Source organism: Mustela lutreola, chromosome 8, assembly GCF_030435805.1.
Source record: "Mustela lutreola isolate mMusLut2 chromosome 8, mMusLut2.pri, whole genome shotgun sequence".
Classification (NCBI taxonomy): Eukaryota; Metazoa; Chordata; class Mammalia; order Carnivora; family Mustelidae; genus Mustela; species Mustela lutreola.
In genome coordinates, this window is record NC_081297.1 from 97555007 (window position 1) to 97574973 (window position 19967).

At 37.3% G+C, this 19967-nt stretch overlaps 1 protein-coding gene across 4 annotated transcripts; it reads left to right on the plus strand.

Moving 5' to 3' along the window:
• The first annotated feature begins 5403 nt into the window (after positions 1–5403).
• CLEC7A (C-type lectin domain containing 7A) lies at positions 5404–17679 on the plus strand. 4 transcript variants are annotated; one of them, XM_059186136.1, is made up of 6 exons: positions 5414–5586; positions 7293–7391; positions 8651–8788; positions 9700–9851; positions 11596–11714; positions 16356–17679. In XM_059186136.1, exons 1-6 carry the CDS (start codon positions 5484–5486, stop codon positions 16489–16491), a joined length of 747 nt encoding a protein of 248 aa, XP_059042119.1. In that variant the 5' UTR covers positions 5414–5483; the 3' UTR covers positions 16492–17679. The 4 variants fall into 4 exon arrangements, with proteins under 4 accessions (XP_059042121.1, XP_059042120.1, XP_059042118.1 ...); XM_059186137.1 differs by lacking the exon at positions 11596–11714 and having other exon boundaries at positions 5407–5586; XM_059186135.1 differs by lacking the exon at positions 8651–8788 and having other exon boundaries at positions 5413–5586.
• Positions 17680–19967: the final 2288 nt, after the last annotated feature.

Below are 19967 nucleotides of genomic sequence, written 5' to 3' on the forward strand. Positions count from 1 at the left end.
GGAGCCAGAGTGAAGAAGGGTTGTCAGGTGCAGATAAGCAGGCACCTCCCACCTAAAGCCTACACACTGCTCAGATTCCTGGGAGAAGGAGAGACACATGCTTGTTTCCTAAGTGGTCATTCACTTCCGTATCAAGCTGACCAATGCTCTTGTCCTTTTTGGAGAAGCAAATATACTCTTCCAAACAGACACCCAACTCTTCGGTTCCAAAGGCACCATGGGTTGAATTTGGTTTCCCTGGCTCCAGACCCCCACCGGGAGGACCCTCCTGAGCCATCATGACAGCACAGTCCCATCCAGCCTGGGGCAACGAGGCACAGTGCTGACTGAGTGGGGGCTTGGCTCCAGCAATTCTTACCACCACTCTTGAGCCTGGGGAGACAGAGTCTTCAGCTCAACACTCTGTCATGGAAGAACAAGCTGCAGTGCCTGTTTCCGAGTCTCTCACCCAGCACATCAAGACTGCTCTCAGAGCCAGCAGGCTCCTGATCTGGTGTATTTGCCACAGCAGCTCGCCGCTGCCCCAGTGGTAGCAAGCAGCATTGCACCCCACCATGCTCTCAGGCACCACAGCTCACCACGCCCTCCAGTGGCATGAATCTGCACTGCCGAGCCTTCCACAGACTACTAATGCATCTGGGAAAACCCTCCAAATGTCCAAAAGCCACACTGACATTGTCCTTCCAGATTGGGACTTCTAGGCCAACCCCACGAGACCATAGGCCACGCAAGCAGAAACGGTATCTTTCAGAGCTGAGAAAAAACCTCGGAATGAGAGAAGCCTTCATGACCCACTGAGGCAAGCCCCAACTATCCGTGCCCCAGCCACCCGAAAAGTCGGAGGCGGACGCCTGGCAGCTCCGGCAAAGCTCCACTGTGCCGGCCCCGGCTGGGCCGCGTCCTCTCGGCATGTTTTCTGTGAGAAAGGGTCCTCGGCCACTGGGCGGGGAGGGCAGGGTGGTCCGTAGAGCTGCCCAACTCCGGCCAATTCTCACGGACGTTCTGCCCTAACCAGTCCCGGTTTGGGCAGAACACTGGTGAGAATTGGCCCGAAAATGCTTCGGGTGCCCAGGTCTGCAGGGCCGCCCTGCAGACCCATCATACCCATTTTACTGGTGAAAAAAGCAGATTAAAAAAAAAAAAAAAGTTAAAATACTAAAGTCAATCAGTGACAGAATCAGGAGTGGCCAGGCCAATTAGAAGGTTCTGCCAATAGGAATTTCTGAGAGAGATTTTTTTTTCCTCCTATGCGATTCTAGTCCCCTACCTTGGGTTATTTCCTCTCTCCAGAATAAATAAATAAATAAATAAATACGATATACCAGGTGAAGAGCTTCTAAGTATTTTGTGGGCTCAATTGCTTTGCTTCTAAATGAAATTATGTATGAAATTCCTACATATAATACAATCAAAATCAAGGGCACCTGGCTGGCTCAGGCAGTAGAACATGTAACTCTTGATCTTAGGGTCCTGAGTTCAAGTCCCATTGCTGGTCATGAGACTTGAACTAGTTAATCAACAACCACAAGCAAAATCAGAGATACTCTGGTTGTATCAATACTGGGGTAGTCTAGAGATTTCCCCATGTGCCCTCTTCTGTATCACATTTTGCTGTATCTTTCTCCCTATTAAAGAAGATGAGTTCAAGGGTACAGGAGAAAGTGAAAAACAGTCAATGCAGACATGTTTGACTAAAGCATGAATGCCCAGTGTAGCAATGTAATTACATGTAGCAAATGTACATTACAATGTAGCAATGTAAAAGTAAACACAATGGAGAAAGAAGAGCCACCATGCTTGGAAGAGAGAGGGACAATGCCACAGTCATCACAAATGAATAAACACAGAAAAAAAACTTCCCACTTGAAAATGATATCCACTGCCCTTTGTTTTCCTCTGCTCTCCAAAGGAAATTTAAAGACAACTTGGCTGTGATTCGGAACTAGAAATTAGAATTGCCAGTAGTTTGGTTCTTATAATTGCTTGTTTTCTATCCCCAACCTCCAATTAGACACAACTCTGGAGCACTGTAGTAGACATTGGACCCAGAATACCCATAGAGACAGAATCCCTGTCTTTTTGGACTTTATAAACTGGATCAGACAATAGAATTGGATAGTTTTAGGCTACAATATATGAAGGGAAATGTATATATTTTGCACATATATTATTACTTTCAAAGGTTTTTAATTATTTATACATTGACCAATGAGTATTTAATGCTAATGCACCATGAATCAGAAGCTAGTGTAGGTTCTTGGGATAGTTCTGTGAACAAGACAAACAAAATTCTTTACTCATGGAGCTTACAGACCTATAAATAGGGGGAGAATAATTATAAACAGATGAATGATTTTCAAATAGCATGAAGTGCTTTGAAAAAAATAAAGTAAATAACAATTTGACTCAGATTGATGGGCGGGCTCCCTGGTTGTATTCTGCTTCAGACTGAGGAATCAGGGAAGGCTGCCCAGAGAAAATGATGTTTGAAATGAGAACTGATTGTGCAGAAGAATCCCACATGCAAAAGTTCTGAAGGCAAGGCACGTAGCCAAAGTGGAAGGGCCAAGTCTCTCAGACAGGAGCAAATTGGTGTATTTGTGTGATTAAAAAAAACAAAAACAAAAACAAAAACAAAAAAAAAAAACAGTAAGGCTGGAGAGGAGAAGTGAGTTGGGGGAGACAAACCATGAGAGACTGAGAGACTGTGAGCTCTGAGAAACAAACTGAGGGTTTTGGAGGGGAAGGAGTGGGAGATTGGGTAAGCCTGTTGGTGGGTATTAAGGAGAGCACATATTGCATGGAACACTGGGTGTCGTGCATAAACAATGAATTCTGGGACCCTGAAAAGAAAAAGAATAAATAAATAAAATTTTTTTTAAAAAAGTTATTTTTTTATCATCAGCATTATTTAACAATGCCAATGATCAAATATTCCTTGAAAATACCTTTTGCTGTCCTAGGTTTTGAATCATTTTTGTGATTATTGTTAAGTTTTACAACTCTGTTTATCTATTTATGTACACTGCCCATTCTTCTTATTGTAGGATTGTGATTAGAGGAAGAGATTCCTAGAAAATTAAAGTTATCATACAAAATTCACCCAATGGAGGGGCCTGGATTGATAGTAGAAAACCAGTTTCTTATTTTTGCCTGGAAGGTGTTTGCCTCATTTCTGTTCTGTTAGCAGGCTAGCCTTTTTTCCTTGAACCAGATAAGCAATCTGTGAAAAATCCCCTGTTTTGCAAAGACTGCGTTATAGAACAGGGAGGCTGATGGACGTTGAGATTAAGATCCACATGACTACTTTGCAAGGTATCTACAAAAAATTAGCAAAACTTTCATGGCAGGTTAAGTGAGGGGGAGAAACTCACTTATTTACTCTCCATTGAACTCTTCCATTTTGATATGTGTTAGTAAGAACCTCAGAGCTCTTGGCTGTATCTCCATCCAGACTTCTGCCCTAACAGACTTGACATCATCTGGCACCTTAATATCCCTAGGATAATATTGAAACCCCACCTCCCCCCACCCTAACCTCCATCCCCTGAAATGCTTGCCTGAGAAAGCTCAGTGCTTCCAGGAAAATTTACTGTTTGTTCCAGTCAAAACTTGGTGATGGACAGGCCTCTAATTCCCTCTTAGAGCAGTTACCTTAGAAATGTTGCAACATTAATTCCTTTCTCTGACCTTTGAAAAGTAATTGAAGCTATTTCTTCAAGGAGCTGAGAGCCATCTCTCTGAAATGCAAACATCCAGGGAGTTAAGAGAGAGGACTCTCACTCTCCCTGTCCCTGTGGGAGCATAAAGATCTAATTTCACCAGGGGCACCATCTTGCTTTGACATGTATGGCTGCCACCATCATAAAGACTGGAGAAGTTTATTTCTCTCCTAAATAGGCACCAACTAACAAATCTTCACATGAATTAAGACCCCTTAATACCACTCAGTGTCTCTCCTTTTGCATGCCTTTAAAAAGAAAGTCAATACTTTGTTTTGGAGAAGTTGAGTTCCTTCATGCTGGTCCCTCTTCTTCACTGTAATTGTATTACTGAATGAAATCTGTCCTCACTGCTTTAATGAGTGTCTGGGTTTGTTTCAGATGTCTCCTTCATTCTGCTTGCTTCATAGTCTTGTAAGTGGATTGAGTACCTTTCTGGTTTCCAGTCAAGATCAGTGTTTTCCATATGTCATTAATTTGGGTATTTTGTATAATATTTTAGTCCCAGAATTCTCCATAAGTTGTCACACTCATTTTTTCTTATCTCTAGGGGATTTGTTCCAAGATCCCCTGTGGAGGCCTGCCCTAAGGATAGTACTGAATCTTACATATACACTGTTTTTTTTCCTTCTTCTTGTACATAAGTACCTATGTGATAGGCCTTGTGAGGTAGGTTTAGGCTGCTACTGACTTTCTGATGATACATCAGGAGGATCATCTTCTTCGTGACCGCAGTTGCCTGGGGGTAACTGAAACCATGCAAAGCAAAAACCACAATTAAATGGGGGGACTATGTACTTATAAGTGTATGAAAAAATCATGCATTTTGCAACAAAAGTGCGCTTTGGTTTGATTTTTTGCTTCAATATTTTTATTAGCTTCTTAAAACTGGGTAAGGGACTAAAATTTCTATATCACATTGTCTTCATTTGAAAATTAAATAAACGGGCACCTGGGTGACTCAATGAGTTAAGCTTCTGCCTTTGGCTCAGGTCGTGACCTTGGGGTCCTGGCATCAGGCTCAGTGACAAATCTGCTTCTCCCTTTCTGTGATCTCTCTCTCTCTCTCTCTCTCAAACTATAAAAAAATAAACTCTTGAAAAAATAAGATAAATATATACCGTATGGACTTATTGGAAAATTGAGATTGAGTGAGAAAATATGAGCAATGGGTGTACCTAGCTCAGAGTAATTTTCAATAAATAATTACTACTTTGAATTATCAATCCCTGACAAATTCTAAAGAAATTTGTTTCTCCTCTCTGTTGTTACAATGCCTCCTTATGGCATCCTTTACATATTTGTCTGTAGGTTTTTTCTGTTACACAATGGGCTTCTTCACAGATATCTTTTATCCCTATATCCTTAGCTCCTCGGCTCTGCCATTTGAAAAGATGGGCATTTGATAAACGTTTACTGGATGAACAAGTACATGAGTGAATGAATGCATGTATGAATACACGTTTTATTTTTCTTATATTTGGTCTGAAACAAAGATTTGTCTATTGTGCTGCCTTATACTTTTCTTAAGACTCATCAGTCTTGGAAACAAGATCTAAAGTTACAAATGGGAACTTATCACAGCATAGTTTTCATTTCCTGCCTTTGGCTCTATCTGGTTGGACTACTTACTTGAGCTCAACTTGTTAAAACTCAGTAAATGCCTACCCCACATGATTTGACCCATACATCCTCTTTTGTCTTTAGAAAAGAAAAGGAGAACTCTCAAATGCTGTGTCAATTCAGGAACTCAGTAGAACAATGGGATCCCATGCTGAGGTAGAAAATTTGGATGAAGATGGTTATACTCAATTAGACTTCCACTATCAAGGCATCACTGGGAGACGTGTGGTGTTAGAGAAAGGTATCTTTTCTTTCTACCTTCCGTGTTCTTGTTCTCATCAACGAAAACACTTATGTGGAGAAAATTTGAGAGATTTATGATATGTAGCCTGAAAACCTTTGAAAAGATTTTCAGAACTCACTGAAGATTTTTGAAATATCTTTCCTCATTGCAAGCATTTGGTGACTATCAGTATTTAAATTAATTATTATCATAACAGAAAATACAATTTCTTGGGTGCCTGGGTGGCTCAGTCAGTTAAGTTTCTGCCTTTGGCTCAGGTCATGATCCCAGGGTCCTGAGATTGAGTTCCGCAGGGAGCCTGCTTCTCTCTCTGCTTCTCTCTCTCTCATGAATAAATAAAATCTAAGAAAAAAAAAGAAAATAAAATTTCTCTTTTCTGTAGAAATAGACCCTTCAGCAGTAAGGAACAGTAAATAAGTGTGATGAAATGCAAAGATGTAAGAATTTCAATAGGAGTGACTTGTTGCTTGTTTGGTAGCAAGGAATAACTCATAGAATGGAAGTCATGGAAACTTAAATAAATACATGTGAACAACACCAGGATATTGAAGATAAGAAAGAGAAGAATGAAAAGAGAGGAGATAGGTGAGGAAAGAAACAGATTTGTGATTTTGTGGTAAAAGGCCAAAGGGACTTTGGTCATAGGGTTTGGAATCACAAAATGTGTTTTTTGAGGTAAGACACTGATTCGGATGTTTTTCTTAATCAAATTGAAGTCTTTTGTACACTAGTGAAGGAAAATATATGTGCTGGATGAAACGATTCCATTTGCAGAACAGGAGTCTTAAACATAACAGAAAAGGAATAAAATATGGAGAAAGGCATTACAAGCTCTTTCCCTTAAGAGAATGAGTCATGTGGTTTCCTCTATGGCTCTCCTATTTGACAATTCTCTGAAATGCTTGTAATGCTTATTCTCAAAGGGAGAACTATATCCTTGGTGCAATGGTATTAACATAAAATGAGTTCCCTCTTATCAGGAGAAAGATTATTCCTAAGTCTTGACATGAGAATTTGCTCTCTTCTGCTTTGTGGTAACCCACATTGCACAATTATTTTCCCTTTACCACGTATGCAATTCTTTTCTTGCTCAACCAGTTGAGGAGTACTAGAAAAACTGGATGATGCAAGAGGTAGGGAGGCAGATTTATGTTTCTATGTATTTGTTGACTAACAGTGAGTTATATATAATGTGCTAGTAGCCTCTAGACTAGGTACTTTTATATGTTAGCTCATTTGGTTCCCACAATGAAACTCTGGAGTATTATTACCTCAGTTTTTCACAAAGAGAAATGAATAAACAGAGGGAATAATTTGCCCAAGGCTGTGCAAAAAATAAGTGAAAAGAAAAGGTTGTCCTCAGTAACCAGGGCTCTCTTCTATTTTTATAGAAGACCGTCAGCTGTCTGAGTGAGATGAGTGGGATTTCAGAAACTCTGGTAATGTCAGGACCATCAGTGTGAATCTGAAATTAGGAGTGTACAGATATCAGGGCACTGTGCTGAAACTGCAGTTCCAGAGCTTAAGGAGGTATGCCAAATGTGAGGGAAAATTCAGATAATCCTAGATGACTAGATTATCTGTATGTCAGTGATTAGTAATTCACTTTAGAATTTTCCAGATTTTGATGCACTGTAGAACTGAAGTTCTCTGTGATTTATCATATTTTTTTCATTTAATTTCTCTTCCCTCTCTCTTCTTAGTAACATGTGCTACATCTCCTCATTGGCGTTCCATTGCTCTGACTTTGGGAATCCTATGCTTGCTAAAACTGGTCATAGCTGTGATCCTGGGTACCATGGGTGAGTATTGGTGAGGGAGATCAACAACAACAACAACAACTATAACAGACATTCGATAAGCATTTATTATGTGCCAGGCACTCTTAAGAGCTTGGCATGTGGAATCTGTATATTACCCCAATTGAATCAGTGCTACACTTTCTCATTTTACTTATAAGAGAAGTGAGAGGTGGGGGGAGGTGCATTTTATTTTTTAGGGCCATAAACTAGTTAGTGGTAAGACCATGATTAGACTGAGAAAATGCATATTCTTTTTTCTTTCCCTCCATTCTCTTCCTCCCCCTCCTCCCCCTCCTCCTCCTCCTCCTCCCCCTCCTTCTCCTGTTAGAGGGATCCCAGTGTGAGTGGGGGAGGGAAGGAGGGAAAAAGATTCTGGAGCAGGCTCCATACTCATTACAGAGCCTGACGCAGGGTTCCATCTGATGACCCTGAGATCATGATCTGAGCTGAAATTAAGAGTCTGAGGCTTAACCAACTGAAGCACTCAGGCACCCCTAAAAAATGCATACTCTTAACTATATTGCTCTATTGTCTTTCTTGAATAGCTTGTTTTAAAGGTGTGAAATTCCCAAGATATGTTAATGGTACTAAACCAGGGGAAGTGAAGAAGGAAGTACAATAAGGTGCTTATCTTCTTAATGAAATAAATTCCCTAATAAGACTATAAACTATTTTTACAAACCTCATGATCTAAGGAAATTATTTTATACCTAATCTTTAATCTAAACTCTTCTGAATAATACCAGGGATTACCTGAGGAACTTACTAAATAGATATTTTGTGATGGGTGAATGAATTCCTTTAGATTTTGTATCTCACATGTTCTCTTATCAATAAGATATTATTGTGCCTTTGGAGTGTCCTCAAAGAGCTCTCATTTTTAAATAACAGAAGAAAGATAGAAGATTTATTACTGTTTCAAGTCTATCATGGGTCCAGTTGATGATATTTCATGTGCCTCTTGCTTTCTCTTTTATATTCTTTATCTGCTTTGTTTTTCTCCTAATTTTTACTACACCTTCATGGAAGTAATTTTTTTCCCCATCTATTTATCTATCATCTATTCTATCACCTATCTATCTCTCTATCTACCATCTATTTTTACCTCTCAATCAGCAATGTGTTATCTATTTATTGTTAATAAAAATATACCCCTTTGTATTCCAACAGAAATATGGATCTTGGAATTATCATTTCAAATATAGTAGAATGACTTTTTTTTTTTTTTCTGTCACTATAATTGTTGTTGGTATATGAAGCTATTTGGAAATCCAATTCAGGGAGCAACCCATTGAAGAACGATACCTTTCCATCAAGAAATAAAGAGAACCACAGTCTACCCACACAATCATCTTTAGAAGACCACGTGACTCCTACCAAGTCTCTCAGACCCACAGGCAAGGACAGGGTTAAAAGATGAATGGAATTCTTAATCCAGGAAGGTTAATAACTGGGGCTAAGACCTGGAGTAGGGTAGGTAAAGGCAATACTTTTATGGGCAAGGATTGCATATTCATGAAAGCACACATAAGTATTACCTCAGTATATAGTATGTCCCTGTCATATATGCAATAAAGTCATATAAATATCCCATGCATTTGGCCAATTGACATTTTAAAGTAACAGAGATAGAATAGGAAATTGGATGTCAGAAAGGAAGAAAGGGAGAGGAAAGGAAAGAAGGGAAAATGTGCCAAGAAATAAGAATTGTATGTGAATTAAACATACACAAAGACATAGACCTAATAGATATAGTCCTGAAAACTCTAGTTATATTTGTTTTTCTTTAATCATACAATTCCATTAATTTTATTGCAACTTCATATACATGACCCTTTTTTTCCTCATTGTATCAAAATTGAGTATGACAATATTTTGATTTCAATTTTCCATCTCTGGACCCATACTTTCTCACTATTTATATCAAATAGATAAAAATAGAAAGTAGGTATTCTCTATAATGTGAACAATTGCTCTTATATGTTTTTCATTTGGAAAACTGCATACTTAAATGGATCTCACAACTCTAAAATAAGTTAACATGAAGTGACTGTGTATCTTGATGATTGCTTTTGAATTGATTTACTTTAAAAATTATCATGAGGAAAGGGAGTTCTGGACTGAAGGTGAAAGAATGGAGGAGAGGCCAGGAAGGAAAGGAGGGTTGACTGTCTAAAACTGTTTATGGTTAATTCATTTTTAAATTTTAATTGAATGAGGGGATTTCAATGTGGTCTCTTCTATAAAAATCACATCCCTATTATTATGAATTGTTATGAACCTCATTGTATTTACATTTTATTTCCAGGAGATTTTTCCAGCTCTTGTCCTCCTAACTGGATCATACACAAGAACAACTGTTATCTATTTAGCACATCATTAACTTCCTGGAATAGAAGTAAAAGTCAGTGTTCTCAACTATACTCTAACCTCCTGAAGATAGACAGTGCAGAAGAACTGGTGAGTGTGGACTTCACTTATAATTATCTGTAGTCAATATTGAGCAGAAAAATACATAATTCCAGGTAAAGATAATTTTCCCTAAGAGAGGGCACCTGGGTGGCATAGTCACTTAAGTGTCTGCCTTCCGCTCAGGTCATGATCCCAAGGTCCTGGGATGGAGTCTCACATCTGGTTCCCTGCTCAGTGAGGAGTAATCCCCCCTCTTTGCCCCTCCCCCTGCTGATGCTCTCTATCTCTAGCACTCTCTCTCAAATAAATAAATAAAATATTTAAAAAATTTTACCTAAGAGAAAGTCACACTTAATATCCTCCATAATTAAAACAGCATGTATTAAATGGGTAAAATATATGTTTTTTTAATTAATTCAAAAAAATAAATACTTTTACTTTATTTTTTTAAAGGTTTTATTTGTTTTATTTTAGAGAGAGAGTGTGTGTGCATGAGGCAGAGAGTGGGGCAGAAGGAAAGAGAGTGTCTCAAGAAGATTCTGTACTGAGCATGGAGCCTGATGCAGGTCTTGATCTCATGACCCTGAGATATGGACCTGAGCCAAAACCAAGAGTCAGACGCTTAACCAACTGCACCACCCATGGGCCCCAATGTGTTTTACTTTAAAACAAATCTATCCAAACACACTACAAGTTGCATGACTATGACAATCAGGCCACTACTCATTTTTGTGGGTTTGGATTTCAATTCTTAAATTTGGTTGAGTAAAATAGAAAATTCTCCCCCTTGTCATCATTATTATCAAGGGAAAAAGCAGCAATAATAATATACATTTATAAATCATTTACTTCTTGCAAGATACTGGGAAAGGCAAAGAAGTTTAAAAAGTAACCTTGCTAATTCAATGCTTACGTAGTTTCTAAGAAGAAAGAAACAACAGTTGCTAAAAGTTAAATATCTGCTTTTGGCAATCAATGATAGAAATTCAGAGAGAGATGTCCAGATACATAAAGTTTTACAGAAAAAGTGAGAGTTATAATGCATCTTGAATGAAGGGTAGAATTCACTTGGGCTAGGAAAAGGCATTAATAGTCAGAAAACACTCTACACTATATAAATCTAAACACTCTGTAACTCCTACATTTACTTTCATTTCCTTTCAACTTCTGTGTTTCCATCCTGTGTTACCCAACAGTCGTAGTTCGCATGAAAATGAACGGAAGTAGAGCGTGACAAAGAAAAGGAATCATACTGGAAGTCTGTCTGGCTTTTCGATGTTCCCGTTGTTTGTCAAATGTCAGCATTAAACTTCAAATTACTTATTCATAGAACATGCAGTGGAACGGAGTTATTTTTATATTTTTATCTAACTCTGCAAAGCATTTCTTGACAAAAGTGTTACAAATTCATATATTCAATTGGAGAAGATAGTGGCCTGTTTTCCATGAAAATGGCCTCAGGGGTCTGTCATTCATAGGTCTTGTCAAGCAAGTTGCATGGAGGCATTATAATTTTGACATTATAGGTCTCTTTTTTTATTGGAAAACTAAACAATATTGACTTTGAAGAAACGAAATATACTTTTTGAGACACTCAAAGACAATCAATAATTGGTACTTCTCTCTCGGTTGATGCCAGTGTATGCCTGCGTTCTTCACCAAGGCAATTCAATCTGTGTTCTCTCTCAATGTCTGTGAGAGTCTCTCTCCATCTTTTTATCTCTATCATCTCTGTCTGTCTCACTCTCTCCATGACTCTTTGACATGTATTTATATTTATGTTTTCCTACAGGAATTTGTAGTAAGGCACATGTCTTCTCAACCTGATAATTCATTCTGGATAGGACTTTCTCGCCATCAGACTGAAGGACCATGGCTCTGGGAGGATGGCTCAGTGTTCTCTTCTAACTTGTAAGTATCTGAAGGACAATACTTCATACCCTTTCTCAGAAGGATAAGAGCATGCCAAGCAGTTAAGGACCTGATCTGTGGGCCACTTATGAGAATGAGAGAAAGAGAAATGGTGATAGAGAGAAAAAGAGTGAATCAGGAAAAAAAAAAAAGAAGAAAGAAAGAAAGAAAGAAAGAAAGAAAGAAAGAAAGAAAGAAAGAAAGAAAGAAAGAAAAAGAAAGAAAACAAGGTAGAGGAGAACCTTCCAGTCAAAATGAGTTGAGTGGTCGTCTAGTGCAGCACAAATGTTCCTCAGCTTTCTTACAAGGGGCACACCTGGCACCTGTCTGAAGTAGTTCAGTTAGAAGTCATCACTGTTAATGTAAAATCGTGGTGAAGAGCATAGGCTTTGGAGTCAGTTCTCAGCTTGAGACAATGATTGGCCCGCTCTCTGTGTGAAATTGGATAAGTTGCTTGACCTACCTGAACCCCTCTTTCCTCATCTGTAAATAAGAATAAAAATAAAACCTTTTTATTAGGATTTTAAGATAAAGGAGATAAAAGTCAAATCACTTAGCATAGCATCCAACACCTAGTAAATTTGTGACACACGTTACTATTAATTTTGAAAGCAACCATGTTTCAGACTCTATAAATTTATTTTAAACATATTTCTCATTTACATTATAAATTCTCCCTTACTGTGTGTGGATCAGCTAGGGTTCCTTAGAGAAGAAGATCTATACAGATCTATTGGTTCTGAAGACCCCTGACTGATCCACACAAGGAGGAATAACTGATACATGGAGATTTCCCTTTCTTTTTTTTTTTTTTTTAAGATTTTATTTATTTATTTGACAGACAGAGATCACAAGTAGGCAGAGAGGCAGCTAGAGAGAGAGGAAGGGAAGCAGGCCCCCTGCTGAGCAGAGAGGCCCGATGTGGGACTCGATCCCAGGACCCTGAGATCATGACCTGAGCTGAAGGAAGCGGCTTAACCCACTGAGCCACCCAGGCGTCCTACATGGAGATTTCTTATGAGGAACTGGCTCACAAGATTATGGAAGCTAAGAAGCTTCCATATGGAAGCTTTCAGATGGAAGCTAATAACCTGCCATTTGCAAGCTGGTACCCAGGATAGCCTGGGGCTATAAATTCCCTTCAAGCATGAGGGGCTGGGAACCAGGGAAGCTCATGGTGTAAAACTCAGGGCTCAGGTAGAAAGAAAAAAGATGAACTACACTAACATGCCTCAGCTCACACAGTGAGGCAGGAAAAGACAAAGTCTTCCTCCTGAGGACTTTTTGTTCTATTTAAGCCCTCAGTGGACTGGATGATACCCACCCACACGGGGTGGGCAGTTTACTTTCCTGTGTCCACTGATTCAAAGGCTAATTTCACCCAGAAACACCCTCAAGATATAATTAGAAATAATGTGGAATCTGGGTGTGGTTAGTCAAGTTAACACAGAAAATTAACCATCGCAAAATATTGAGGTCCTCCTCATTGTAATTGTCATTTATTTTCTTTTTCATACCTGAAAAATATGAAATTATATTCTCCTTCTAAATTTCTGTTATTAGCATGTATATATATATATATATATATATATATATATATATATGTGCAAATGTCTGTTTTTTTGTTCATTTGTTTGTTTTCCCATTATTCTCAATAGGTTTATTTTCCAACTCAATTTCTCTCTTCAAAAAAAGAATTTTAGGTTTTGTTGATTCTTTCTCTCTTTCCTCTGTGTCCTTTAAAAAAATATATTTATTTCCGTTCTCAGATTTATTACTTTTTCCCATTCAATTTCTTTGTGTTTTATTTGCTATTCTTTCTAATTTCTTTTATGGATGTTTGACTCCTGAAATTCCCCCTTTCTTTTTCTAAAGTATGTTTATTTAAGGCTATAATTTCAATGTATTTTTATTATTATCATACTTTTTAATTTCCATTGTGAGTTGTTCTTTGACCTATGAGTTACTTCCAAATGCACTTCTTTTTTTTTTAATATTTTATTTATTTATTTGACAGAGATCATAAGTAGGCAGAGAGGCAGGCAGAGAGAAAGAGGGGGAAACAGGCTCCCCGCTGAGCAGAGAACCCCATGTGGGGCTCCATCCCAGGACTCTGGGATCATGACCTGAGCGGAAGGCAGAGGCTTTAACCCGCTGAGCCACCCAGGTGCCCCCCAAATGTACTTCTTAATTTATAAATATCTCTGTGTTTATAATTATCCTTTTGCTTCAGGTCTTAGCTTAATTCCATTGTGGTCGGAGAACATAGTACATGTGATTCCAATCCTTTGACTTTTATCTGCTTCTTCTTCCCTTGCTGAGAAAAGTAGATTAAAATCTGCCACTGTGACACTATTTACAATTCTGTAACAATTTTGTTTGGCTGATGGTGTACTATTAGGCACATATAGATTTAGAATTTTTATACTGTACAGTGCACAGACCATTCAAAGTACTTTTTCTTGTCTTTCTTCTCTTTGAAATGTTTAATAATTTTATGACTCCACTTTTTCTTACAGCAATTTAGAATTTACTCTTACTAATTTTTGAAGTTGCTCTAAATATTATAACACATATTCTTCACTCCTCAAAGTCTAATATTAATTGTTTTATAATGTTCTTCCTGGGCAATTTAAAAATATATTAGAATACTTCTTTACTCTCTGTCCTCCCTCCCCAATTTACATGTTATTATTTTTGTGTACTTTAATGCTTTCACATCTTTTCCCACATTTTAAATCTCTACATTTGGCACCTGTCTTACAGCTGCTGGTCTTTTATCATCACTGTAGGTGTGAACTGAAGTCGAGCCTGTCAAGAAGGATTAGTGTTTGCTTCTGCCGTCAATGAAAGGCACCACAAACCTGAGAGTACTAAAACACTCTGCATGGTTTTTTGTTGTTGTTGTTGTTGTTGTTGTTGTTTTGTTTTGTTTTGTCTTGGTTTGTTTTAAATACACTGGTATTATGGATTCAAATGGAAGACCTGTAAGTACCAGCTTGTGGTTCAGCTTCTCAGGGGATGTAATGTTTTTCTCCCATCCTCCACTTGGGGGCAAGATTGAGACAGGCACGTCTCTTGGTTCCTCTTTTCTGGTTGTAGTTTTCGTTTTCATTTACTCCTACACAAGAATTGTCCTTTGTTCTGCAGGGTTTTCTACTAAATTCCATCCTGGATGAATTTATTTCACAGTATTAGTTAAATAAATGTTCTCTTCACAATTGATGGCACCTCAGATTCAGTAAAAATATAGTCCTAGAAAACAGTAGATACATAGATTGATATACAATTCATCTAGATTTTCCCACATATTTATGATTTGCATTAGTTCTTATTTATTTCTGTCTCTCCTACCTTCCATTTCAACCATTTTCCTTAAACCTGAAGAATACTCTCTACTGTTTCCTTTAGAGTTTAGTTCTGTATCTAATACTATTTTTTTTAAAAAGATTTTATTTATTTATTTGACAGAGAGAAATCACAAGTAGATGGAGAGGCAGGCAGAGAGAGAGAGGGAAGCAGGCTCCCTGCGGAGCAGAGAGCCCGAAATGTAGCTCTGTCCATACTCAAAAAAACTCTTCAACATCAAGGAAAGTTTTGGAGAATACCAGTCAAAATTCTCTCTGAGGCCTGAATCAAAGTTGTCTCATACTTTTAGCCTAGCCATTTCTACAAAAGAATTCTCTCAATCCTCCAGTCCCAGAGCCTCTTTAGAGCTAGATACACAAGATGAAGAGTACTAGTCCATAGCCTTTACAGTGAAACTCAGTGTTACCTTTTAAGTTTGAATAATTATCACGGCTCCTTCAGGAGACTGAAGAGCAAATAGAACAGAGTCATACTCCCACTCACCCAGGATAATGATCATAATTGTCTATCACTGTATTGTAATATAATTCTATCTTCAGAATGCATTAAAATATATAATGCTGAAAAAATATATATATAATGCTGTTTTCCCTGTCTTTAAATGGCCTTGATATCTATGATTCCTCATTTATTTTCTTCCCAAGATTTTATTTATTTAGTTCAGAGAAAGAGAGTATGAGAGAGGGAGATTACAAGCAGGGGGGAGGGGTAGAGGGAGAAATAGACTTTCCCACTGAATAGGGAGCCCAAAGTGGGACCTAATCCCAGGACCCTGGGATCATGACCTGAGCTGAAGGCAGATACTTAAATGACTGAGCCACCCAGGCACCCCTATGATTCTTCATCTAGTTCTAGATTCTTCTCAATAATAACTCTTCTGCTTGGTCTACTCACTAAATATACACAAAGATAATTTCATGAACTTGTTGTTTTATTTGATAAATACACTTCTAGTTAAGAAGTTGAAAGATAAAGAACTGTCTATAGAATAGTAAATGATTTTTTTTAATTTGTCAGAAGCTTTATTTAATTTTATGTGACTAACAGTATTTTTCTTAACAAATTTTTATGTCTTAATAACAAAGGCTCTTCTGTTTCCATTTGAGAACTAATGCAACCTAAGTTCAAGTTTCTTTTTCCAATAATATAACCACTTAGGAAATTTTTTCAACAATATCCTTGCCCATATCCTTGCTAATTTATTTCAGCATTGTGTAGATAGTAGATAGTATTTCTTATATTTGTTCTAATTGCCTTATTATACTTTAACAGGTTTCAAATCAGAAGCACAGAAACCCAAGAAAGCTCATCTCACAGCTGTGTGTGGATTCACCTGTCGATAATTTATGATCAACTTTGTAGTGTGCCCTCATACAGTATTTGTGAGAAGAAGTTGTCAATAAAATGATTGGGGTGTCACTGTGGAAGACCAGAGAGAAGTATTTAAAATAATAAGAAGGGCAGAAAACAAAACAGAAAAGAGATATTTGAGGTCAAAATAACAGCTAAAAATATCAAGAGAGCTCAGCCAACTTTAATCTTAGATGAGAATGGAGAAGCTATAATTCTGCACTTGCCAAATGAATTGGAAGTCCAGTATTAGGTTCTAGTTAATACAGCCCTAGAAATGGAGTCAGGTCAGATGAACTTATATCTTTTGAGTTAATATTAACATGGAATTTGCCATAAATCCTTGGTGTTTCAAGAAGATAATTATTTCTGGGTCTACCAGGGTTGCTTTTTGTCCTTAAAAATTGCCCCTGTGTTTCCATGACGTGTTTCTCCATGTCTAATAGTGTATCAGACACAGGTAGAAGGAAGAATGTATTTCTGAACAGCAAAAGGAAATGAAAAAATTATCTTCACTACAATCAGAGTTATTTTATTATTTTGATCATCAATATGGCTATGTTAAAAAAATTATGAAAAAAACCAAGCAACTCCATCTCTTTTTTATCCTCAAATAGCTCAGGGAATATGTCTGCCACATATCTGAGTAATAGGATCTTGTATAATGTGAAGTAGTTATAAAAAAGTATTCTCCATTGTAAATACTATCAATCAAAAAAGATCTGGTAATGAATATAGAACAACAACAACAACAAAAACAATAATCCAGGGGACTTGGGTGGCTCAGTTGGTTGAGCATCCAACTCTTGATTTCAGCTTGGGTGGTGATTTCAGGATCTGAAATTGAGCCCTGAATCAAGCTCCACACTCAGGTCAGAGTCTCCTTGAGATGCTCTCTCTTCCTCTTTATCTGGCCCTCTATGTCCATGCTCATGCATGATAAAATCTTTTAAAAAAACAACTATCCTATCACTGAGGTATTAACATTCTGGAAGGCAAAACTTGTCTTACTATTTTTTAATGATTACTGTTTTGCAGTTTTTAGAAAATTTTCAGTAATTACCATTAGAGGGTATTTTTGGAACATGTTTCCTTATGTGATAATTTGTCTTTGTCTTATTTTCTCTTAAATTTTCCCCCTGGTCCTGTTTTTATTTCCAAAGGGGACTTCCATATTATTGGAGAGGGAGTTACATCCTTCTTTGGTTATTAACATGTGAACGGAAATTACATCAAGTTGTTATGTGAATTTCACTGTAAGAAAGAAATGATAATCAAAGAAACTTTGGCTTCCAAATGTTGTGTGTAGTAAACATTATGACAGTATGCCCTCTCCTCATAAGAAAATAATGGTGAACTTGGCACTTGGGAAGAGGTAGTTTAGTAGTAGTTTTATGTTGAAGAATAAATTTGGGATCTTAAGTATTTAAAAATTGAAAAGAAGAAATAGACCTTTTTGATGAAGATTCCTAATGCTTTTTAATATACACACTCATATTGTTACCATATGAAAAGACATGTGGAAAAGGCAAAGATAATTTGAGAGTTAAATTAAGGTATAAGGTGAGATTTTGAAGAGATATTATGTCTTTCAATTTTGTTTTTGGTTTGATCAGTTCCTCCTGGGTCCTTAGGATGGCGTGAATGATTTGAGAAGTCATAATGATCAAAAATAATTCTGGATGAGGGATTTCCAGCTGTACTTAGAACAGACAACAATATTTGTTTTTTAAATATTTATGATTTAAAGATAAAAGTGTGACTATTACAAAATGATGGTATAACGTAAGATGCTCTATTACAGGATAGCATATTACCTGACTTGTTAATACTTGTTTATACTACAGTTTACATGGCCATGTACATGGGAATGAACAGGAAACATCCTTTTTTTCCAAGAGACAGAAAAGGGAAAATGTCTACTAGCCGAACTTCTGTCTAAAGGCTGAGTAACAGTCATGCTAGAGGAAACACTCACTGGAGGACCACCATCTTCTCTGGCCTGAAGTATTGCAGTAATTTTCAAAGTAATCTCCCAGTGTCCACCTTTGTCCTCCTAAGCTAATTTTTTAAAAATAGTGGAGTGATTCTTTTAAATTTAAAACAAGTCATCTCCGCCCTCTACTCAAAATCCCCTTGACTTCCCACGTACCTCAGAGTAAAACCAAATATAGATAAATTGAAATGAAAAGGAAGAGACCTTTTTAGTTGTCTGTGGGCCACTTTTTACTCTTTTGACCTAATCTACTTTTCTCCTCTTTGTTCATTCCATCTGGTTTCTCTCTTGTTTCATAATGACCTGCATGCTTCCACCTCAGGGCCTTTGAGCTTTCTGTTCTCTTCACCCGAATGATTTTTACCCTAGATACTGCAGGACCTGTTCTTGCACTTCTTTAAAGTCTCTGCACATAGAGCATTTTCTTAATGAGGCTGAGTCTGACTGCCATATTTACAATTACTGACCCTCCTTTTTGTATATTCTTTTTCTTTACTTTTAAGCTTTATCTATTTATTTTAGAGAGGGGAGGCAACGGGAGAGAGCATCTCAAGCAGACTTCCCAGTGAGTATAGAGCCCGATGCAAGGCTCAATCTTACAACTGTGTGATCATGACCTAAGCCTAAATCAAGAGTCAGTCACCCAGATACCCAAGCCACCCAGGTGCCCCTCCTTTTTGTATATTCTTAATCTCCCATACCTTCCTCATATTTTCATACCTCTTATTATACTCTAATATGCTCTATTATTCACTTACTATCTTTCATGTTATCTGGCTTCTTCCATAGGATCTAAAAGACAGAAAGTTTTGTTTTTGATGCATCCTAGAATCTGAGAATAGTACCTGAAATAAAGCAGGTGTTCTATCAAAAGATATTTTTGTCATTGTTGAAAAAATAAGTGTTTAAGGATGAGTAGGAAAAATGTTAGTGTAAATTATTTGGTGAAAAGTATCAAGGATCTACTTGAATCAATGCTGTTAGTTTTAATTGCTTTTCATGAGAATCATCATCGTCAGCACCCTCTAAATGTATTCTTTCAGGCCCCAACTGTTGCAATTTCTGATATTTGATCTTCCCTCTCCTTTCTCCTATGTGTTTCACTTACGTCTTCCTTCAAGTTTTTTTTTTTTTTTTTACTGCCTTATCTCCTGTAACATTTTCTAATACAACAATCCAATGCAAATTACCAAATAATTTTTTATTCACTACTTTTTACAAGGCCTGATGAAAAAGAAAGGTCTCTTTGGGTTTGTTTTATTTAGAATGATCTGATAAACAATACATAGTTTGAGACATATAATAAATCAACAATATGTGCTTCTTTTTTTTTTTTTTTTTTTAATTTTTTTTTTTTAATTTTTTATTTTTTATAAACATATATTTTTTATATACATATATTTTTTATCCCCAGGTCTGTGAATCACCGGGTTTACACACTTCACAGCACTCACCAAATCACATACCCTCCCCAATGTCCAATATGTGCTTCTTAATCCACCCCTCCTGGGTCTGCATGTTCCCACCCAAGCATCTTC